At 43.7% G+C, this 24,487-nt stretch overlaps 1 protein-coding gene across 3 annotated transcripts in view; it reads left to right on the plus strand.

Annotated features, from left to right (window-relative positions):
- The window catches only part of itpr3 (inositol 1,4,5-trisphosphate receptor, type 3), a 322,646-nt gene that overhangs the window by 85,807 nt on the left and 212,352 nt on the right, over positions 1 to 24,487 (plus strand). For all 3 annotated transcript variants that reach the window (XM_078546659.1, XM_078546662.1, XM_078546660.1), the window contains one exon: positions 15,803 to 15,924. In XM_078546659.1, coding sequence (XP_078402785.1) covers positions 15,803 to 15,924 — 122 coding nt within the window. The remainder of the gene's footprint in view (positions 1 to 15,802; positions 15,925 to 24,487) is intronic.

Raw genomic sequence — 24,487 nt, forward strand, 5'->3', positions numbered from 1 at the left:
CTAAGATTGTGGCTAAAACATGATTGTACCTTGTATGGCTGTATTGAACAGCCTTTATATTGTGATCTTCATACATAGGTCTAGGCCTCCTCAGCTGGATTGTCAAAGCAGGGTTGGGAACCCGACAACTGAATAATTTCTAAGTACGAACCCCGCGCCACAACTGCATGGCTCACATGGTGCTATTTAGAAATGTAATTGCCCTGATTGGGCAGGAGGCGAGCTCAGCATCCAATTAATGGTGTCAGATGTTTACAGGAGGCGGGAACTCAGTGAGAGCAACAAAGGCAGATAGCTGCCATGATGGGGCCTGCTGTTACCTTGCTGAAGAGAGCAGGCATAACCTTGGAGGATCAGCAGCCTAACTGCACAGGAAAATGGCCATATTGCCAAATGAGAGGTAATGTGCATGATCTGGTGCAAGATTCCCCAAGTCCTGAGATGTTTCAGTGTTTAAAAAAAAAATCTTTCACTTCTCCCTGCATTGAACCTGACCACTGTGCACTAACATGCTACCAGATTGTTCAGTTTCGTCAAATTCACCATTGAAAATTGTATTCTCGCTCTCCTAGCCCGTTAACAAGCTCCTCAAGGAGCTTAATGGCCCATTAACTGGAGGCGAGCATATTTCCCCTTTCCCTTCTCCTGCCCTCCCTTTGAAAATTGGATCACATCCCTGAGGTATTGGGACCCAGAGAGGCCCTTTGGGAATGCGATTTTTAGATCCCAATCCCAACCCTGCTGACAATTGAAAATCTAGCTCTTTGTATCTGTGGAGGCGAGAGAATGGTCAGGTTTCTCTTTCTCAAGTATGTGGATGAGCACAGCTAAGAATGAACAGATTTAAAAAAAATTGAAGATGATGTTTTGCTTGATTTTATCGTTAACGTTGATGTTAGACTTATATTATGATTGGATCTCAGCATATATATTGTTTTTTGTTATGGCACAGCTGGTGGTAAATGCTGAGCTGCTCAAATCCCAAAGGGAAAGTTGAAACAACTGCCACAACTGTTTTGCAATTTGTATATATTTTGAGATGCTTGCCTTGAATTTCGTAATAATAAGGCCACTGAGTCCTATAGGTTTCTTGCAAAGCTAAATTAAACCTTTATTTAAAAAAAAATTATTTGAAGCACATACATTGGTTTAAAAATTGCTACTATGATAATTCTTAGCTCCCCTAGTTAATCAAACTCCTTCATTAAGGCAACAGTAGGACACATAGAGGAGAATTTTCTCCCCGTTGGGGTGGGGTGGAGCCGATCGGCGCCCCCAATCAGCTGGGCGCCGTCATTTTATGTGGGCGGGCCAACTAAGGCCCGCCCAGCGTGACATGCGCCTGGAAGCACTGAGCGCTCCCTGTGCAGGTTGCCGGGGGGTGGTTGCTTGAGTCGGGAGTGCGCTCTTTCAAATGCATGAGGCACAGAGGTGCCTCGGGGAGATTAGTTTTAAGTTTAAACAGTCCAATAAAGTATTGTAAACATTTTTATGACATGTCCCCTCATGTGAAACTGTCATATGAGCTGGGACATGTGCATTAATTTTAATAAAATTTTTCTGAAAATGTTAAACCTTTCATAAAACCTCATCCTGCCCGTGGATGAGGTTCCATGAAAAATGTGAAGGCTGCCTGGGCTCTTCGCCTGCCCACCAACCTTAAGGTTGGATGGGCACCTTTCTCAATAGGCTTAATTAGTTCATTAATGGCCTTAACAAGCCTTTGAGAGTTCGGTGGGCACGCAGCCGACCTGAAAATCTAAATGACGTGCGGTGATGTCAGGACGCACGCCCGATGTCACCCCCGCGTCATTTTATGCCTCAATGAGCGGGCCCCGCCCCTGCTTGCCGAGCCGAAGATTCAGCCCATAGATTTTAAAAGACCCAGGCAAAGTAACACACATACCCTGAACAGTCAAATTCAAAGTGAGTTTTTCTCAGCTTCAGTTCCTTATAGATAGCAGCTTAAGACTCAGATGCTGGAGGCTTTTTACACTTGTTAGATCTTAAAATGCCTTCCCTTGTGCACAGCCTTCTCTCCTTTATACATATTTTACCCTTTGAATGCAAATTCCCATTGTTTCACTATGTCTTTGGACTTTACCTCTCTGGTAATAAAAATCTATCATAGTACCAATTCTGCCAGTAATCCTTGGGAAAAATAAACACACTGTTTCTTAACTTCTCCTGGTGAAATATTTCACCCCCCCACTCCTTTGAATTCAAGCTACTTTGGTTTATTTAAAAATGAAAATGTTCCCTTTACATCTCACATTCTAAAACTTCCCTCATGTTTACCTATTTAACATTTCAAACCTAGCTTATCTTCTGATACATCAAAGCCTTCAGACCAGCTGCCTTTAATTCAATTAAGTCCCCCCTCCACACTTACACACAAACCCATAGACACAGATCCCCCTTTTACTCTACTTTACAATAAATTCCAACAACATTATGAAAATGATTATATCTTCCTGACATTATATAGAAGTGTCCAGCTAATTAAATTAAAGCTGAGTTCTGGTAGTTGTAGAAAATATGCAATGAAGTTATTCCACAGCTAACAATTAAAACAGTACTTTTCAATTGAAAGATTCATTCTCTGTGGACTGTGGCCTTGCACTTAGTATTTTGTGCAATAATCATTTGAGACTGTACCTGACCTGAAATTACTTTGAACCCCAGTGAGAATGGGGCAGGAAAGCACTGCTCGTTAAATCTATTGAATACTTTTTTTATATATTGAAACCCATTGTTGAATTGAGCCTTTATTAATGGCAGATAGATGGCAAAAACAATTTAATATTCACAGTCATACTGTTCAAACTGTGATAAACTTTCCAGAAGGCCTGTATAAATGGAGATCACTCAAACAAAAAAAAAAATGGCAAGTGAACACTCGGGGTTATTTCCTTTTATGTTTGCACATTTCTTTGGACTGCTGGTATCTGTGCCTTATTGTTCAGTACTAGAATTTGTTGCTATGTGATTGTGGAACTGGATCCAGAAGCAGTACGTCTGTGCAGCCTGTTTGTGCATGCTAGGGGAATAATGTTTTGGCATATTTTCAAGGGAGTATCCACTGGAGAATGATTTTTTTTGTTTGCACATTGATTCAAAAGGAAACCAACTCAAAGTAAATGAGGAAACAAGTCTTTCAGTGGCACCATGGATACAAATCTTCACTGAGAGAATTTGAAAAGAAATTTGTAAGGGATTTCTTCACTTTTTGGTTGAGCTACTAGAAAATAAATAAATAAATTACACTTTACTTCTCTGCTATAGACAGATAAATAAATTTCTTCCCTAATATGCATTTTACATATATAATTTTTCATCTAACATCGGCATTGCAAGACAAAAAAGAACAAGGCCCATCTAATTCTATTTTACCAGCCTGGGTATACTCCAACAATGATAGAGTTGTTGACTGATCATGGTTGTCAATCAATAGCAACCAAGTATGAGGTAAGGAAAACCCACCAGTGGTGGAAGGCTTCGGGAACCATAGATCCAGAGTAACATGTTACTCCCAAACTTGCTATAATTATCAAATGTCTTGTCTATAATTACTCACGTACCATGGCCAGAATTTTACGTTCCATGGGTGGGCGCGCGCCCGACCCAAACGGTTGTGAAATAGCGCAAGATGATGTCGGGCGAGCGTCCCGATGTCAACGTGTACTCGCGCGATATTTCGCTCGTTGGGTGGGTGCGGTAGCCGGAAGCGCACCCGCCGACAATTAAGCGGGCAATTAAGCCCATAAGCAATACAATCAACAGCGATTTTACGTGGCCTGTCCACACTCACGGTTGGCGGACGGGCCATTCTCCCAGACGGCATTCACATTTTTGCTCAAGCCTCGATCCAGGGCGGGATGAAATCTCTGTGGGGAAGTAAAATAAAGAGAGATATCTGGGGACTGGGTTTTTATGAGGTATGCTTTTGGGTGCTTGATTGTGCTGCATGGACATATTTTGCAGCATTTTTAGTCATTCCCTTTAGTCTGTGGAGGTCTGCAGCTCCCTGGGGGCAGCTGTCTGATTTCAGGGAGCTCTCTCGAAGTGCTCACCCGCACCCTCAGTTACGTTGGCGCCCGCCCCCACCCCAGCAGCGCTGAGCATTTCAGCACACGTTTCATGCTGGTTGGCCATTAATTGGCCAGCCAATGTGAAATCGCGGCCTGGGGGCCGATCGTGCCCCGGTGGCCCATTTCCCGTGCACTCCAGGACCCGCCGATCGTGCACGCCTGACCGACTGAAAAATTCAGGCCCATATCTTAAAATATTTTCTGGAAGAATTATTATCCGAAGCTTGGTGAAAAGAACTTGGTTTTGTGGAGGGTATTAAAAAATCATGAGGGGGTTAGAGAGGCCGTTCCAGAGCAAGGTGTTTAAACGTGCAGGGATTCAGGAACCTGTCACTGTTCAGGTGAATGGAGAGGGGATGGGGTAAGAGAGGCTAGTATGAGAGGATTAGAGAAGTCAGAGGTGGTATTGTAGATCTTGGGGAGGTTATAGAGATTGGAAGCGGGAAGACAATGAAGGGAAGAAAATTTTAAATTGCATGGAATATGCAACAGAATTGAGCCATTTGATTGATTTAGTCAATACTCACAAATTTCCTCGCGTTCTATCCGCATCATTGTAGCCCTCCAACATATTTTTCTATTCATTTCTCTCTAATATGCTCACAGTTCCCTTTGAAAACATTTAAGGTATTTGCCTCAAGATTTTCTGTGGTAGCACTTTCCACATTTGAATCTCTCCCTGGATAAAGAAATCTATCCTATTTCCTTACTAGTTTTATTAGTAATTGTCTTGTATCTTCAGCCCCTAGTTTTGGCTATTTTCCTGGCCCCTTAGGGATGGCGTTGGAGGCTGGCGTACCAGTAAACTAGAGGAGAAACCATGTCTGGGCAATTTCCTGATGCATTGCCACCTCTGGGGGACTTACCCAGGAGCAGGCTAGGAATGGGGTCAGCTGCTTGCTCCACCAGGGGTAGGTAGCCAATTTATCCAATTAAGGCACCGCGCAGGGCCATTTTGCAAAGATGATGTATTTTACTGCTATTGGAGCACTCCCTTGCCCACTCCAGCAGCTCACTCGAGGTGGCATCTCAGCGGTAGCCTGAGGAGCCAGAGGCTCCATGCCCCAGTGATGGGGCTGCAATGATAGGGATGAAAGGCCACAGCCCCATTCATAGTCCTGCAGAGGGATTTTCTCTCCACTCCCTGCTGGCTTCAGGCATCTTTGTTTCATTATTCCTATGCTGGCATTTGATGGTGCCTCCATGTTGAGGTGTCCTGGTGTTCACTTGCCTGCCACCCCTCTCCCTGTGTAGCAATCTGACATTGCTGCAGACTCTCTGATTGGCCTGCAGCCTTGGGAGCCCAGTCACCATCAACACATCATCCCGTTGATTAAGATCAATGGTGAGATTCTGGAAAATGTGGACCTTTTTCCATAACTTGGGAGCTCGACGAAGGCAGACATGGGCGATGAAATTCATCACCGCCTTGTGTGTCAGCCCAGCCTTCAACTGACTGAAGAAAAGAGTATTTGGTGACCCGGACCACAAATCTGAGACTAGGATCATGGTTTACTGGGAAGCAGTGATCCCCATGCTCCTATATGTTTCGGAGACTTGGACAACCTACAGCAGGTGCCTCAAAGCACTGGAGAAGTACCATCAGCTGTGCCTTCACCAGATCCTCCAAGTCCAGTGGCAAGAAAGATGCTTAAACAGCAAGCCAACTTGCCCAGCATAGAGGCGGTAATCATGCAAAACCAGCTCCGCTGGGTGGGGCATTTCATTCGTATGCCTGACACCAAATTCCTGAAGCAATTGTTCTACTCGGAAATCAATCATGGCAGGAGACTTCCAGGAGGACAGTGGAAACACTTTAAAGATGTCCTCAAAGCATCCCTGGAGAGATCAAACATCCCCGCTGACTCAAGGAAGTCCCTGGCTTGTGGACGACCAAATTGGAGAAAGTTCATTTGGGAAGTCACTGAACACATTGAGAGACTGCGATGGGGATGTGCAGAGATGCAGTCAAAGCATCGGGGAGAGCGCACAAATCTCCAAACAAACCACCTACCCAACCCTTCAAGTACCATCTGCCTCATGTTCCAGAGTCTGCAGATCACTTATTGGACTTACCAGCCATTTCAGAACCCGTCAAACCAGAGTAGAAGCAAATAATTCTTGATCCCGAGGAACTGCCTAAGGTATCGTGGAGCTGACTTAAAAAATGAAAATCATAACTGATCTGTTTGTGGACAATTAACGCAATGTTGCATAATTATTGTCATTGTTCAGTGGAAATTGGGCACATTATCTGAGCCTGACTTTATGGGCTAAGTGAATGACTACAGAGTACTGTGGAAGAGAAGGGAAGTTAAAGTATCTGTCAAAGTGATTGATTTTAGAGAAGTCAATTTTATGAAAGGATAAGTGCTTAGTTGCTGTAGTACTTACTCCAGTATGCCCCAGCTCCTCTAATGGTAAGTTACAGTGGAACATCCATTATCCATCATATCCCTTGGAGGATTGCAGACATCTGGATTTACCTGAATGATACAGTAGTACTTTAGGCATGGGAATGAATCCGAGAATGATACGGGCTGATACAAAGAATAAAAGAAACATTATATAATTTTATTCACCATAAGTAAAGGAGATGAAATACAAATACCAAATGAGGCTGTGCAATGCAGGAAACTCTTGAAGAAAGCTTTGTCCAATTAAAATTCTGGCAGAGAATAGGAGTGTGGATAATGGAAGTCCAACTGTTTAGCAATTCTGTCAAAGCTATTTCTTTCTAACCAAGAGTACCTAAGAATTTTCTTGGAACTTAGAATAAGTAAAGAATTATACAAAAAGTATTAATGAACAATATTTTACACAATTTTATTTTTCAAAGAATAATTTAATCGATCCCTACAGTTCTTCCAAAGTTATGACGTCCCTTTCAAATTTAAAGGAATGATTGGTGCATAGTACATGATGGCACAATGCCAAACACACATTTGTGATAAAAAACTACTGCGGATGCTGGAAATCCAAAACAAAAACAGAATTACCTGGAAAAACTCAGCAGGTCTGGCAGCATCGGCGGAGAAGAAAATTCTTTTCTTCTCCGCCGATGCTGCTAGACCTGCTGAGTTTTTCCAGGTAATTCTGTCTTTGTTACACATTTGTAATGTTCGTCATGCCATACTATTTGAGGCAACAAATATCCTGGCACAGAAACTTGCAATATTAATATTTTTAAAATGTATTTTGCACCAGCCTTTTTAATGTTGAAAGAAATGACTGTTCTATTGACTCATTCTTAACATTGGGCTGGATTTTACCGTTGGCGAGCAGGGCCCGCTCGCCGATGCGTAAAATGACGCGCGGTGATGTCAGGTGGAACTCCCAACATCACTGCGCCCCATTTAAATTTGCAATCAGCTGCACCCCAGCCGACCTGTCAATGGCCAATTGAGGCCATTGACAGATCAATTAAAGTAATTAATGGACCTGCCCGTCCAACCTTAAGGTTGGCAGGCAGGACAGGAGCCCTGGCGGGAACTAGAAAAAACATGAAACCTCATCCACGGGCGGGATGAGATTTCATGTAGGGTTTTAAAAATTTTAATAAAGTTTTTTTGGAAATTATGAACATGTCCCAACTCGTGTGACATTGTCACATGAGGGGACATGTAAGGGAAATTTTATTTTTCTGTTGTTAGCTTTTTCACATTTAAAGCCGATCTCCCTGAGGCTGCACTTAGCCTGAGGGAGATGAGTGCGCTCTTTTGTGCGCATGCGCGAAAGAGCACACTCTCGATTTTAGGAATCCTCCCCCGCCTGCACAGGGAGCGCATAGCACTTCTGTGTGGGCGTCACGCCAATTAAGGCCCGCCCACGTAAAATGGTGCCGCACCTCTGATCGGGGGTGCCGATTGGAGGCGCGCCCGCACATGCACGCACGTGCCCGCCCATCATCTTCCCCCCCGATGTTGGGTGTTGGGGGGGTGGGGGGGGATTCAGCCCATTATAACTAACTACTATTTGGATGACAATAAGCAGAGCTCTGTGTACACATTTGGACAAAAGTGTTAAGCTTTTTTTTATTCTTCCTTGGGATGTGAGCATCACTGGCACAACCAGCGTTTGTTGTCCATCCCTAATTGCCCTTGAGAAACTATATTTCTATTTTTTACCACAGTTCAACATGAAGAGCCACAATAAGTTGGGTCTGCTTAACCTGCTTTGCTTTAAAATGATATCTGTTTCAAATGGTAGGATTAGCATAATGGTGCTTAGTAACTTTGCCCCAGAATTTGCTAGAGCAGATACCCCGGGCATGAGATTTTTTCTTTACTTTTCAGCTCACAAAGCTTTGTGCCGCAAATTGCTGGAAATGTAAATAGATAATGAGCTCAATAGGGCATCTGGGATCTTGGTGAATAATGGGACCATGTTATCTCTATAACATGAAAATTTAAGGATAGAGAAGGAAACAGAGGAACAACAGAGAAGGATATAGAATTAGAGTCACATTAGAGACAATAAGAGAAACAAAGGGCTGGATTTTCATCTTCGAGACAGGTAGCAGCAGTCAGGAAATTTCCAGACTTGGTGTGCTTGCCTTGGGAGAAAGTGCCAGCAAGGATGGGATTTTTGTTCCGGTGGGTGGTTGCTAACAGGAGTCGGGCCTGTTGCCCCGGGAAAGAGTTTGGAGGCAGTCACAGGGGCTGGTTAAAAGGCCTCAGTGATTAGGGACTTTGTAATAATGACAGCAGAACAAAGAACAGTCCTCTACCCCTCATCCCTTACATCCCCTCACTCCATGCACACTGCCCATGCCACCTCATGCCCCCCCCATCTAACCCCTATGGCCCCTCATAACCCCCATGCCAGGCTGTGGCATTTCCATGCCCACTCACCCACTCTGCACTTTGTACAAAACCAGAGAACCCTATAGTGACAATAGCATATGTGAAAAAAAAGCTTTAAAACAGTCATTCATTCATAACGTTCTCTTCCAGCCCAATAAAAGTGTCAATCATCCAAACCCTTTGAAGTATCAATAGCTGACCTGCAAGCACTTGAAATCACTTTATCTTGTGTAAATAAACATCAAGCAATTGAAAGAAAAGATTAGAGAGCAAGAACAGTCAATCAAGCAATGGTTTCCCTGGGGTGCAGCTGTCTCAACTGTCTAATGGATGTCTGGCTCTCAGCAAAGCTTCATTATGTATTCTTGGCTGAGAGCCCAGACATAAATTAGACTGCTGAAAAAGCTGCGGCCCAGGGAAAACATTGCTTGATTGACAGCCCTTGCTCTCTAATCTATTTTTTCAGTTGTACAATGTTCATTTGCACAAGGTAAAGTTTCAGCTATTAATGCTTTAAAGGGTCTGGATGATTGACACTTTTATTTGGTGGCAGTGAAAGGAGAAAGTTATGAATGAATGACTTTTTTAAAAAGCTTTTTATGACATCCTATTGTAACTCCAGGGTTAATTAATTTTGTATGGAGTGTATAGTGGGTGAATGGGCATGGAAGTGCCATAGCTTGGCAGAGAGGGTATGAGGGGCCATTGGGGTTAGGTGGGGGCCATAGCATGGCATGGGGGTAATGAGGAGGCAGTGGGATGTATGGGAGGCATAACATGGCATGGAGGGCATAGGTAAGACTTTTTGAACTTACCTTTCAAAATGTTCCCTCATCCAGATACCCCTGAGGTGCCACTGTGAACCAAGAGTCCTTTGAAAGCTGGCCTGTCTCCCTGAAAATTACGGAGGGCTAGGAGATGTCTGTCCCCACAATGGAGTTGTCCAGGTCAGGAGTGCAGGGTTCGGCCTTGTGACACACACCAGCTCGCACCCTTAACCTGCACTGATGAAAATTGAGGGTGCTGGGAATCAGGCCAGGAATCCCGGAATCGGGTCCTGGCTACCATTTTACACCTCCACGGAGTCTCTCCAACTCCATGAAAATCCGGCCCAAAGAAAGATTGAATTAAGAGAGAAGGAAATTAAAGACACAGAAGGGAAAGTAAGATAAAAATTGTAACATTTTTAAAAAAGACCTAGGAAAAATGTATTATCTGCAGAGGTGAATCTCCGCAGTTTCAACTGTTCTATTTCTTGATCTCTGAAAGCTGAGTGACATTGTAAGAAGTTAAATTTCATGACGAGAAGGTGCCTTATGCTGTTAGATTTGAGCCCTAACATTTTGTAGTGAGGTTAATTCAAATTTATAGACCAAAGGCAGCAGTTGCTTGAAAGAGGGATTGTGAGAAAAGATTGGCAGCCAACATAAAGGGGAATCCCAAAGTTTTCTATAGGCATATAAATAGTAAAAGAGTGGTAAAAGGGAGAGTAGGGCTGATTAGGGACCTAAAAGGGAGTTTCCACATGGACAAAGGTACATGGCTGAGGTATTGAATGAATACGTTGCATCTGTCTTTACCAAGGAGGTGCCATGGTGACGGGCGAGGGAACTCTGACACTAGAAGTGTTCAAAATTGATAAGGAGGAAGTGTTGAATAGACTGTTGGTACTTAAAGTTGACAAGGTACCGGGACCGGATGAGATACATCCAAGGGTATTGAAGGAAGTGAGAGTAGAAATTTCAGGGGCTCTGGCCATAATTTTTCAGTCTTCCTTAGACTCAGGGGAGATGCCAGAGGACTGGAGAATTGCAAACATTATGCCCTTGTTCAGTAAAGGTTGTAAGGATAAGCCTAGTGATTATAGACCAGTCAGTTTAACTTCAATGGTGGGCAAGATTCTAGAAACTATTATTTGGGATAGAATTAGTAGTCACATGGAAAAATATGGTTTGATAAGGAAGACCCAGTATCGATTTCTAAAGGGGAAATCTTATTAACTATCTTGCTGGAGTTTTTTGAAGAGGTAACAGAAAAGGAAAACAGATGAGGGTAATGCTGTTGATGTGGTGTACATGGACTTTCAAAAGGCATTTGATACAGTGCCACACAACAGACTTGTGAGGAAAGTTATTGCTCATGGAGTAAGAGGGACAGTAGCAATGTGGACACAAAATGGGTTGAAAAATAGGAAGCAGAGAATAACAGTCAACGGATATTTTTTGGGCTGGAGGAAGGTTTGTACTGGAGTTCCCCAGGTGTCTGTATTAGGACCCTTGCTGTTCCTGATATATATTAATGATCTAGATCTTGGTGTGCAGGGGACAATTTCAAAGTTTGCAGTTGATACAAAGCTTGGGAGTGTTGTGAACTGCGAGGAGAACAGTGTAGAGCTTCAAAAGGACATAGACAAGGTGGTGGATTGGGCAGATAGGTGGCAGATAAAGTTCAATGCGGAGAAGTGTGAGGTGATGCATTTTGGTAGGAAGAACATGGACAGACAATCTAAAATAAGAGGTGAAATTTTGAAGGGGTTGCAGTAGCAGAAACACCTGGGTGTATATGTGCATAAGTCATTGAAGGTGGCAGGAGAGGTGGAGAGAGTAGTTAATAAAGTATAAAGTATCCTGGGCTTTATTAACAGGGGCATAGAGTGCAAGAGCAGGGAGGTTATGCTGAATTTATGTCAAACACTCATTAGACCTCAGCTGGACTATTGTGTACAATTCTGGGTCCCACATTATAGGAAGGATGTGAACACATCGGAGAGAGTGCAGAAGAGGTTTACAAGAAATGGTTCCGGGGGATGAGGAACTTCAGTTACGAAGATAGATTGCAGAGGTTGGGACTGTTCTCCTTGGAGAGAAGAAGGCTAAGAATAGATTTGATAGAGATGTTCAAAATCATGAGGGGGCTGGACAGAGTGGATAGGGAGAAGCTGTTACATTCGTAAAAGGATCAAGAATGAGAAGCGATTTGCAAAAGAAGCAGATGTGAGAAAAAGGCTTTCCACACAACGAGTGACTCGGGTCTGAACTGCACTGCCTGCAAGTGTGCTGGAGGCAGGTTCAATTGAGGGATTCAAGAGGGTATTAGGTGATTAGTTGAATAGGAATGTTGTGCAGGGGTATGGGGAAAAGGCAGGGCAATGGCACTAGGTCATAATGCTCATTTGAAGAGCTGATGCAGACACGATGGGCCGAATGGCTTCCTCCTGTGCCGTTACATTTCTGTGAGTTTGATATTGAAATCCAGTTTTTGCGAGACCAACATTGGAGTGGCGGAAATCGTCCTGCATTTTGTGGTGTTTCACAACTCACATCTGATCTCCTCCTTGCCACAAATTGCAGGTTTTTGTAAGCCCTAATAACAGTGAGTACTGTGAACTCTCCATTATTTTCCCAGCAAATTCTCAGCCTTTGTTACCTTACATTAATGAGGTTACTGACAAAATGATACAAGCAAACCAATGAGTCGAGGAATAAATTTAATTGTATGTTCCTATATTCTGCCCCTTACTCTTATCAGCAATATAATCGCTTAAAGCTGGAAACATAAACATGCTCGAGATACTAGAACGCAGAGTTTGGGCTTTTCTATTGTCTGATGTAACCATGGAGTTTCAGACTTCTGCTGCGTGCATACCTTTGAATGTGGACCTACCCTCCAAATAGTGAAACGCTCCTGGGGTTCCCTGCTCTAAATTCTGAATTATAGTGTCAGCTGCTCAAAGGAAAGCAGTGTTACCCTTGCAGAAAACATTTTTATCTGTATGCCACAATAAAAGTAATGTGCTGGGATATCAACAGATACAGAAAAATTTAGAAATCTGATGACCTTAAGGAGTTCAAAGGATTCTAATTTGAAGGCTTATGCAGTAGAGCAGTCATTTGGCCAGTTGGAAGCCCATGTTGCAGCTACATTATTGGCAATTGAAACTATCAAGGGCATCTCCGTCTCCTTCTGCGAAAACCTAGTACTTGCAGCTTATATATACATACGATTGTAGGTGTGTAGCTTTCCTGTATGCAAAATGTGCAAAAGTTATTTAGATAGTAATGACAGGGCATCCTGTTTATAGAGAAAGGTCGCAAAACAAGCGAGCAAAACAGGTTAGCTATCTAAAAATAAGTGAGCTTTTTTCACAGACATAGGAAAAAGCAAGCCCTTTCTATTAATCCCCAAGCGTCAGCAATCATCAGATTCTTTCCTGTTACTGTGTAGTCATTGTTTGGAGGCCAAAGTTACATTGAATCAGCTTTGTGAAAATTTTAATCATCATTTCCTTTTCTGACCTTGGACTAAAAAGCATTGAACCTGTCTTATCAAAAATCCTAAAATATTGTGTGATAAGGAATTAAACAAACTATATCAGATACAACACTACGGGCCAGAATTTGAGATGGCATCGTGATTTTCCAACTGTAAGGCAGGAGTAAAAGGCAACAATTGAAGTCCACAAGCAAAATGCAAACTGAACATGTATACTATGGAAAACAAACCAACAAACTGATTGCAAACTGATTCGAGTCATTGGAGACTGAAGAGATTTGTTTTTTTAAATGATGGATTTTTAAAATTGCGCCTATGCAGAAAGCATTTCCATTGTGGAACAATGCAAGTGTAAAATTCTTAACTTGTATATGCTTGAATGAGAAATTGAGTTGATTCATGTTTGTATTTGGAAGGTCAAGTTGTTTGGCCCCCTTTCAGATCATGTGTCTACTTTTTATTCAAATTACTTCATCTCAATTTGACCTCAGGAAACTACATTATGCAAACTGCATTTAAGTGAGTAAATGCAGTTTGCATAAAACCCCAATGGATGGCGACTTAAGGGCCTCATCCGGCCTCTGCCGGTATTTTACCTGCAGCAGGGGGAAGTCCACACCATGCGGGCACCCCAGCAGCTTCAGCTGCATGGGCTGGTGTCAGGCAAGTGCTGGTGGTGGGGAACCTCCTTTTCAGAAATGTTTCCTCCTCAGCTGAAAAGGCAGGTTAACATCCAATGGGCTCAATGTTATTCAAGGAATAAACAGTCTTATTTCCTTGAAGCCTGTTAAAAATTTTTGAGCATTTATCATCGAAGAAAACAGCTTCCTTCCTACAATCTTGGTCCATGACAATGCCCTTGTTTAGGATTCAAGTTTCATATCAACATTGAAAGCCGTTGGAGTTAGACTGAGTAGAAACTCTGGAAGATATAGACTATCATCATTGTATTTGTCTATAGAATCAATGGCCTGAATCTTCTGGTTGGCGTGTGGGGGGGGCGGGCCCCGCTCGCCGACGCATAAAATGACGCATGGTGACGTTGGGCGTGCGTCCCAATGTCGCCGTGTGTCATTCAGACCTTCAGTTCGGCGGGCGTGCACCGGAGTCGGCTGCGCGCCCGCCAAACTGTCAAAGGCCTATTAAGGCCATCAGTAATCTAGTTAAGCTGGTTGTCTGGGCTGCCTGTCCACCTTAAGGTTGGCGGGGAGGTGAGGAGCCCAGGCAGTTTTCGCATTTATCCACAGGCGGGATGAGGTTTCAGGAAGTCTTTATAAATTGAATAAAATTTTTAATTAAAATTCATTGACGTGTCCCAGCTCATGTGATACTGTCACAAAAGGAGACATGTCTGAATATTTTTTTTTCCTTTATTTTAAACCTTCATAATCAAACTAATCTCCCTGAGGCAGCTCTGTGCCTCAGGGAGATTTCTGCACTCTTTCGCGTGCATGTGCGAAAGAGCGCAGGCCCTGGCTCTCCCTCCTCCCCCCGCCTACACAGGGAGCACTGAGTGCTTCTGGCTGCATGTCACATTGGGCGGGCCTTAATTGGCCCGATATGTAAAATGGCGCCACGCAGCCGATCGCGGGCAGCGATCGACTGCACGCCCCCGCCATGCCCGCTCCCGCTCAGCCTCCCCTGATGGGGAGAAAATTCTCCCTAATGCTAATGTGTTCTTTTAATTCACCTGACAGCTTTTCTAAAATTTTTCATTCAAATCTAGTGAATCTTCATTTTTAGCACGAAGGATAGCTTTCAAATAATAAGTTGGATCAAATAATTGCCCCTGCCACTTTGCCATACTTAACCAATTCCACCATGTCACCTCCATCCCATGTTCACCAAACATTTCATCCTTCCCATACCAACCCCATGCCATTCCTTCTGTCCTTCTCAAGCCACCCCATTTTGTCCTTGCTATTCTCATGCCTCCCATCAATCCTTTCTCATCCATCACGGAAACAGTTTCTTCAGTCTGGGTAATTCTGTTGCCTGGCATCCATTACCTTCCCTTGTTTTTTGTTCTGCACCAATACCTCCACCCAACCGGGCTATCATCAACTGTTGGCAGCTGCACTATACCATGCGCTCTAGTCTTCCGCATCAACTGTTGGCAGCTGCACATATACCATGCGCTTTAGTCTTCTGCATGCCCATACTTGGGAAGTGCCTTGGGATGTTTTATTATGTTAATGGTGCAACATAAATAAAAATTGTTGTTGTTCATCTCATTTGCAGCAGGGAAGGTATCAGCCAAGTTAGTTAAGTCCCACTGAACCAGATCCTTTGTTCATCAAACATTAAGTGCTTAATTGGTTTCCACTCTTATTTCCTGTTTGAACTCTTGTTTCAGTTAAAAAGTATGCATAATAACAATCTGTTTAAAAAGCTTCCAAAGTAAATCCCAAATCTGGATGCAGCTGGATGTGCACGTTGAGTGAAGTTGAGTAATCCTGGGAGCGCACTATATTATTTTGTTTTAGGGGCCTCCAATGGGATCTGTGGAAATCCAAATCCCAACAGATATGTTTCCATTGGCAAGTTGTGTAGCAAATATTCTGTAAGCTTGAATGACCAATAGCGTACTTAATAATATGTTATTTTTGAATATTTAAAATCTTTGTGTTGCAGATTGTCTTTTCAAAGTATGTCCAATGAACCGCTACTCAGCACAAAAACAATACTGGAAAGCAAAGCAAGCAAAGCAGGACAAAGATAAAATAGCAGACATTGCACTGTTACAGAAGCTGCAGGTAAGACGTCTGTTTCTTATATTTCTTGCACAACTGTTTAATTTTTGAGTATCCTTTTACAGAATAGATTTGGGTTTTTTTTTGGCTTGCATTGATAATGATCCCAAAAATCTGTAATTGAGTGTTTGCAGTTTATGTATGTGGACTTGGCTTACAATTCCAGCAATTTTAAAGAATTTTCATAACCAGCATACAAAGCATGTTGGCAACTCGGTACTTCAGTGAGTGGCATGTTTCAACAATGTGGGACATTGTTTGCATTTGCCATTCAAAAGCCCCAGAGATGAAAATGTAAGGCATACTCTCCCTGTTCAAAGTGGTTAAAAAGTGAAAAAAATATGATGCGGCTAGTTGAATCCTGGTTGACAGTTTGCTGAATTTCAGATGATATAATCTATAGGAACATTTACTTTCCAGTCAGCACCTCTGATGAAAAGCCCATCAAACATATACCACCAGTCTGTTAAAGGTAAATAGAAGAGTATGTTTGGTCTTACTTAGGTCTAACTGTCATGTCTTCTAAACTGTTGTGGTATTCAAGCTTCATCAATCAAGGCAAGATCATTCAATTTTGAAATGTTAACAAATTTTGAAGCATTGTGGATATATTAAGGCAATGTACTAAACCTGACAACCCACTAAAGGGGCTTCTGTTTCACATCTTGTGGTCCATCATTTTATCCCTAGAAGTCTGATGGATTTCCATGAGAGACTCTATTCCTTTTTACTTGTTGCTGTGCTGTTATACTACACCATGAAATTGCTTTTCAATGTTATTTTCATATACTTGCCCTTTTTATCTCCATTAATGGCCCGATGTATAAATACACTGGCTAGAAAACTGGAACTTCAATCCCTGGTGAATTGGCTGATGTTAGTGAGAGTGGTAGTGAGGGAAATACAATTTGCCTCAGTGTTGCTGGGTTATGGAAGGGAAATATCCGCTGTACTTCCTGTTTCTGATCACTGCTGACCGGAATGTGTATGTGTATGGATGTAAAATATTAACTGGTTCAGCAGTGATGCCTTTTGCAGGGTGGCATTTGCTGCTATCACTTGGTCTAGGCTCACACATGAAGAATAGCCAATTGGTTGAGGCGCAAGGGATACTAGCATTGGTGTTTCAGTGTGATTATTGAACTCGAGCTAGGAGTTTCAGAAAAGAAGTGGGCAAAAAACGCAAGATGGTGATGATAACCAGATACATGATGTTGCATTAGCCCTAGGAACTCTGAGTGTTTGGATATAGTGTGGACTGAATTTTCCTTCCACTGTGCAAATGTGGTGATGTAAGACTTCTCTCTGCCCCACATGATACTGTGGAAAGTGCTTTGAATTTATTGCGAAGGATGCGGTTGCTCATTTTGTACAGAGGTGGATATTGCTGAGTGGTCTGCCACTAGTGGGAGAAATGGAAATGCGATGTAGCTGCAGCTTTTAAATGGCTGCAGTTACTTAAAGGGCTAACATCATTGGAAGTTCTGGCAGACCGGGGCAGAGCCATCAAATCACAGCAGTAACAGAACCACCAGCCTTGGAAGTCTCTACTGTACCAGGAGCCTCCATGTTGTCGGACACTTCAGTGGAGATATTACTGGCAGAGTTAATGGCAGGGTGAGAATAGAAGTCCATTAAAGAAGATGGGGGGAGGTGGTTTGGATGTGACTGCCCCCTATACTATCCTTGTATGGATACAAAGTGCAAGGAAAGGTTAAATAACCTAACAAGGCTCACTAATGCACAACAGGGCCACTATATTCTCACTGGATAAATGGCAAAATGAATGTACCCTTAAATGTAACAAGGTCCCCCTTGTCCCCCACATGCTCCTTTCTTCCAATCATGTCAATGTGCCTGACAATAGTGCCTGAGAATAAATGTAGTAGGGTAATGCTAAGTGAAGAGGTGGTTGTACTATCCTACTCCTGAAATCATTATCGCCAGAGAATGGTTTATTTTGAATCTTGTCCCAAACACCATTTTACTTTCTTACTTTGTTTTCTCCTTGAAAAGGAAAATATCACTCGTAATTAGGGACTATAAACTACTATTGGGAGTGTTATGCTTACCCTGAGACCAATGAGTGCTCACCAGGAGAAAGCTTTCCAATATTGAGTGACAGATGGGAAAAGCAATGGGAGATGGGAAAGGGGAAGGCAGGAAATGGTTGGTAATAGCAGGGGTGGTCTGCCGTTTATTGAGCAGCTGTAGTCAATAAAATTATAACAACTTTATATAATGCCTTTATAATACTTATGTAATGTATTTAACATCACAAGGTGCTTCACAGGAGCATTATAAAACAAAGTATGACCCAGTGCCACATTAGGTGATATTAGGTCAGATGACCAAAACCTTGGGAAAGGAGTGGTTTTAATGAGTGTCTTATCAGAGGATAGAGAGGTGGAGATGTGCAGGGTTGGTATTCCAGAACCTGGGGACTAGGCAATTTAAGGCATAGCCACCAATGGTGGAGCAATTAAAATTGATGATACACAATAAGCCAGAATTAGAAGAGCACAGATATCTCAGAGGAGATTGGATTGGAGGAGATTACAGAGATGGGGAGCAGCGAGGCCATGGAGGGATTTGAAAATGAGAATGACAATTTTAAAATCAAGAAGTTTCTGGACTGGGAGCCAATGTAGTTCAATGAGCACAGGGCTGATTGGGAATTGGGATTTTCTGTGAAATAAGACATGAGCAGCAGAGTTTTGGATGACCTCAGGTTTACAGAAGGTAGAATGTGGGAGGGCAGCCAGGAGTGTTGGAATAGTCAAGTCTAGAGGAATCTAAGGCACAAGTGAATGATTCAGCAGCAAATGAGCACAAGCGGAGATGATGAGGACTGAGTGCAATTAGGAACGTGTACTAACTTGGGAGAGGTGTCAGCTGTTCCTCAGTTCATAGCACCCTCGCCTTTGAATCAGAGGGTTGTGGGTTCATGTCCCACTCCTGGAAACCAAGAACTGTGAATGTACTCGAAAGAGTTACATGCGATCTGTTGAAAACTCGAAAGAGTTACTAACTTGGGAATTTGGTGCAGGTGGGATATCTCTGGTGAATGTTTCTGAAGCTATAATTTAGATTAACAGTCAGACTCTGACAGAACATTACAACTACAAGCTAGGTAAAAAAGCTTATTTTAGCAGAGGCAACATGGCAGTGGCAGTTATCTGCCAATCAATTGAAGGTGGTTATCTGAATAGCTGTCAATTACTGTAACAGGAAGCTGACTTAGTAGTTGCAACTTGGGTGTGAGTCATCAGCCCTCCATAAAAACAGACTGGTTTTGTAACAGCACAGAGTGGAGGCAATGAGGATTTAGTGCTAACTTGGGAATTTGGTACAGTGGGGGATGGAGGTGCTACTTTTTGAGGTACCTTTTTTGAGTCTCCAGTAGCTGATGAATGTCCAAAGGCATTAATTAGGTGAGCAGCTAGATGATTGGTTGTTGAATTTTAAGATTTTATCCCTCTAAACAGGGGCAGTAGTTTAAATCAGTACTGTGGAGATCGAAGTATTGCATTAAATTTATAGCTTAACAAGTTAAACTACTTAATATAGCTACAGTTAACAGTTAAATGATATTTTAAAACTTGAGACCTAACTAGTTAAATAAAACAGAATAAAGATGGCTGGGAAAGTTATGTGTTGCAGCTGTAGCATGTGGGCACAGACGGACACCAGTGTGATACATGGCAACCACATCTGCTTTAAGTGTTTGCAGATCAAGGAACTTCAGCTCAGAGTTGATGAACTGGAGTCTGAGCTTCAGACACTGCGATGCATCTGGGAGGCAGTTAGACCCCTTAGGCTAGGTACTTTTGATTTGGTCTGCGACCAAGGATAGATAGGTGTGACTGTCAGTTAGGTAGGCATGGGGACCCAGAAATAGCAGTGGAGGAGCCTCAGTCCCTGCAGTTGTCTAGCTGGTTTGAGGTTCTTGCAGCTTGTGTGGCATCCGTGGGCATGTTCGGCGGCGTGAGCGGACAATACGGCGAGAAGGCCAAAAATCAGTTTCACGACATCGTGAAACCATTTTGTGGTTGCCCGCTCAGCCCATCAATGGAGGGCTGTGTTTCCTGCCATCTGACGTCGGGAACCTTATTGTAATACATGTGCATATCAATATAAGCCCAGCCCGCCAGAATCATCACCCCATGCTGGACCATCCGAGCATGTCGGCTCCTTTCAGGGCTTCACTGGTGAACTCTGTGAGATATCACAAGCTTCCACCTACAAATGCATCCATGAGGTTACGGATGCCATCTTCACGAGGGCACACAACTTTTGCATTTCGCACTGGGACCAGGACAGCCAGGATGAAAGCGTGGTTGGATTTGTCCAGATCTCTGGATTCCCACAGATGCAGGGTGCCATCGACTGCACTCACGTGGCGCTCAGATCTCCATTGCAACAAGCGGTCAAGTATGTCAACCACAAGGGCTTCCATTCCCTGAATGTGCTGGTGTGCGACCACCTCAAACACATCCTGCAGGTCTGAGCACGGTTTCCAGGGAGTGTTCACGACCCCTACATTCTCAGTCGACCACGGATCCCTATGATGTGACCCTGAGCACAGAATGCAAACGAGTTGCCCTCGGACAGACAGGAGTCAGAGATTCTCAGAGACTATGTGAAGATCTATGGACTGTCCTCACTTCATGTCATCATCATCCTCCTGGAATCAAGCGACTATTAAGGCTCCTGTTGCATCTCCATAACATGAGCCTGAGCACCGAGGGTATGTGAGCTGCCATAAGCCAGACTGGAGTCAAATGTTTGCAGATGCAATGTGAGGATCTATGGGGTCTCCTCACTGCATGTTGCCATCACCCTGCACATCTAGCAACTAGACGATAGCGCGTCTATCTCATCTGGCCAGTGTGAGGGTCTCATTGCCATCATCGTCACCTTTGAGGACCTCCTCACCCTCAATCCCATCAATGTCCTCCTCATCAGAGGAGACCTTAAGCTCCTCCATCTCCTCCTCAGCCAGCTCATCTCCCCGTTGCAGCGCCATGTTGTAAAGGGCACAGCAGGCAATGATGATGTGCGACACCCTCTGCGGACTGTATTGCAGGGCTCCACCAGACCGGTCCAGGCACTGGAACCTAATTTTCAGCATCCTGATGGTTTGCTCTACCACGTTGTGAGTTGCAGCATGAGCCTCGTTATAGCGTTGCTCTGCTGCAGTCTGAGGCTGCTGCACAGGTGTCATCAGCCACGCCCTCTGTGGGTAGCCCTTGTCCCCTAGGAGCCAACCTTGCAGCCTCTGTGGACTCTGGAAGACGTCAGAGATTGAGCTGTCCCCACACCCCTCTCACGTACACATTGTTGGAGGCCAACTGTGGCGTCAGTAATGGAGTTCAGTCCGTGCAATGGTGCAGGAGCAAAGTCCTGGACCAAGGTCGCCATGGTGGCCGCCAGCCTGTCAATGTTGACCCTGGTGTATTGGCATGCTGGCATTATCACTTCAGCCTGAAGGTGAATAGACTCCTCCATTGTAACTTGCAATCTGAGGAGTGCAGCGGACATCACTTCCTGATGTTCTCGAGCTTGCCTTTGCAGCTCCAGCAACTGAGGCATGTCCCAGCCCAGAGGCTCGTCATCTGACTTGGACTCATCAAATTTCTGGCCTCCAGCAGTCCTCCGAGTGCCGGGGACCTGGGAAGTCCCTGCCGCCACCTGCAGTGGATCAGAGAGTGCGCTGTGCTCACCAGATTGTGATTTCCAAGGCTACTCTAAAGCCAAGTCCCACCAGGTGTGTGTCTCTGCATTTGTGGAGTGTGTGGTGAGCGCTGTGACGGGACTTCAGGGTGGGTGCCTCCAGATTCTTCTTCAGAGGTTTCTTCAGGGCTTGATTGGAGGCCCTGGGTAATGGTCTCTGTTGGCTGCTTCCCAGGTGTGCCTGCGAAAGCAAAGGGAGATAATTAGTGTATGGCAGTGGCCTGTGTAACAGGACACATCACTCACAGCATGGTTGTCTGATGGATGTTGAACTGCTGGATCCTCACTTGGTAGGGCACCACTGACCTCACTGTCAGCACAGGAACGGTCCAGATCCTCGCCGGCCAGCTGGATGGCTCTGATTTCAAAGTCCGTGAGGACCTTGATTTCAGGCATTCCTCCACCAGTCTGCGACCTCTCCCTTTTGTTGTGTGCCAACTTGTCCTGCATGAATAAAGATGGAGAGAGTGCAAGCAGGACATCTGCCAAGCCAGATGATAAGTATGTCTAGCCTGTGTGGGTGGTAGTGGTCCCATGATGAGGATGAGGACAATGAAGGTGTGTGTGAGAGAGTGAATGGTGATGTCCCTTGAACTGGCAGTGAGTGGAGCCTCTCTGAATGTGTGATGGGTTTGTGAGCGTGTGAGTTGAGAGTGATGGGAAGAGTGACTTACCATGGCGGAACAGAGGAGATCATTCATCCTTTTCTGACTCTGGGCAGCTGTCCTCTTCTGCAGGGTGTTGGTGCTGACCAACGTTGCCACTGCCTCCCAAGCCGGATTGGTGACGTTGCTGCCCATCCTGCGCCCAGAGTGGGGGTAGAGGACATTACGGCGGGCCTCTACTGCATCCAATTGGTGCTCGAGGGATGCGTCATTAAACCTGGGGGCTGCAGTTTTCTTGGCATTCAGGACCATGTCTTCTGTGCAGCAGTCGTGGGCTGGAAGCACTGAGAGGTGTCTGCATGGCTTCACTTCAAATATGACGCCCGCAGTATGGAAGTGGTGAGGTGTTGGCGTGGCAGGCGAATGAGATCCTGCCTGTCATCGAAACGACCTGTTTCCCAGGAATGCATAAGTAATGTGGCGGGGATGATACGGCATGAGAAGCTACCATTGCGCCTGGCAGGTAAAATGTAATTTTTCCCGTGCTCTACTGCACTTAGTGCAAATCTGGGACAATTCTCCCCTGTGTCCTTTTGAAGTTCTACACTGTCCTCCTTATGGTTCACAATACTTCCAAGTTTTGTATCATCAGCAACTTTTGAAATTGTGCCCTATACACCAAGGTCTAGGCCATTTACATATATCTGGAAGAGCAGCGTTCCTAACACTGATCCCTCAGGAACATCTTTCTCCGGTCCGAAAAACAACCATTCACAACTATTCTTTGTTTCCTGTCACTTAATCAATTGAGTATCCATGTTTTTACTGTCCCTTTTATTCCATGAGTTCTAACTTTAGTTGTCATATGGCAGGTGGCATTTGCCTGGCTGACCAAATCCCAAAGGCAAACTTGGCCAGGCTCTCACAACGATTTTGCAACTTGTATTTTATTAAGTGATGGTATGTGCACGGAAGTCAGAAGTAAAGATTCCACTGCCACCTTTGGAGATTTTAAATATTAAATTAAAACATTTTTTCACAAAATAAAAAAAAAATTGAACACACAAGGTTACAGTTACACAGTTCAGCTCAGTTTTATAACATTTCCCAAAAGATTTTTTACTTAGCTAGACTCACAAGTAAACACCCTTTTCCAGGCAACAGTCCCTATAGATTCTTAATCTATCAAACATCCAATAATATTACCTTAAGGTACCCACCGTTGCTATAGGGGAGGTATTTCACAAGCTTCTCACTCCCTCTCACTCAACAATGGAAATCCAAGCCTGTAACAAAACCTTGCTTTCTGGAACAACCAGACGCTTCTCTGGGGCAGCTAGAAGTTGCTTATTTCACAGGATGGTGCTCACACAGCACACTATTCAAGAGCACGCGGCCACGTACCTCATACAGCTTTCAAGCTTTCCTGAAATATATTTTCCCCTTTCATCATTAAATCCATTTTTCTTAAAAGTCTTTTGAAAGTTACCTTTCCCAGAATCTAAAATCTTTCATGTTGTCTTTATGTCCACCACTTTCTGGAAAAATAAACTTAATAACTTTGCTTTATTTATTTATGATCTTTGCTAGTTGTAAAACTTCCTTTTTCCTCTTTGAAATTCAATAGCCAAAAATTCACTCTTTATTTATCTCCTAATGCAAATTTCTTTGCATGCAGTATCTACTTGTATCCCATCTTAGCTTGTCCATTTCCCCTTCAAAATGCCAGTTCTTACACCTAATCCCTTTGATGATTTAAACCTTGCAGTCTGACTGTCTTCAGTTCAACTAAATTAGTCACACATACCCAACATACACTCAGCCCCCACAAGCCTGCTTCACAGTATCCCACAGTAATATTGGAAAATATAATATTTTCTTTACACTTTGCTCGCAAGTCTGTAGTGTGGCACTTTATCTTAAATGTCTTTTGGAAGCCCGTGTACACCACATCAACATCATTACCTTCATTATCTCTTTCTCTGTTACCTCATCAAAATCCTTAGGTAAGTTAGTTAAACACAATTCACTCTTAATAAATCCGTGTAGGCTTTCCTTAATTAATCCACATTTTCCCAAGTGATTATCAATTTTTTCCCAAATTATCGTTTCTAAAAGCTTCCCTACCACAAAGGTTAAGATGACTGGCCTGTAGTTGCTGGACTTATCTTTATACCCTTTATTGAACATTTGCAACTCTCTAGTCCTTGGGCACCACGCTTGAG

Source organism: Cetorhinus maximus, chromosome 8 (genome assembly GCF_964194155.1).
Source record: "Cetorhinus maximus chromosome 8, sCetMax3.hap1.1, whole genome shotgun sequence".
Lineage (NCBI taxonomy): Eukaryota > Metazoa > Chordata > Chondrichthyes > Lamniformes > Cetorhinidae > Cetorhinus > Cetorhinus maximus.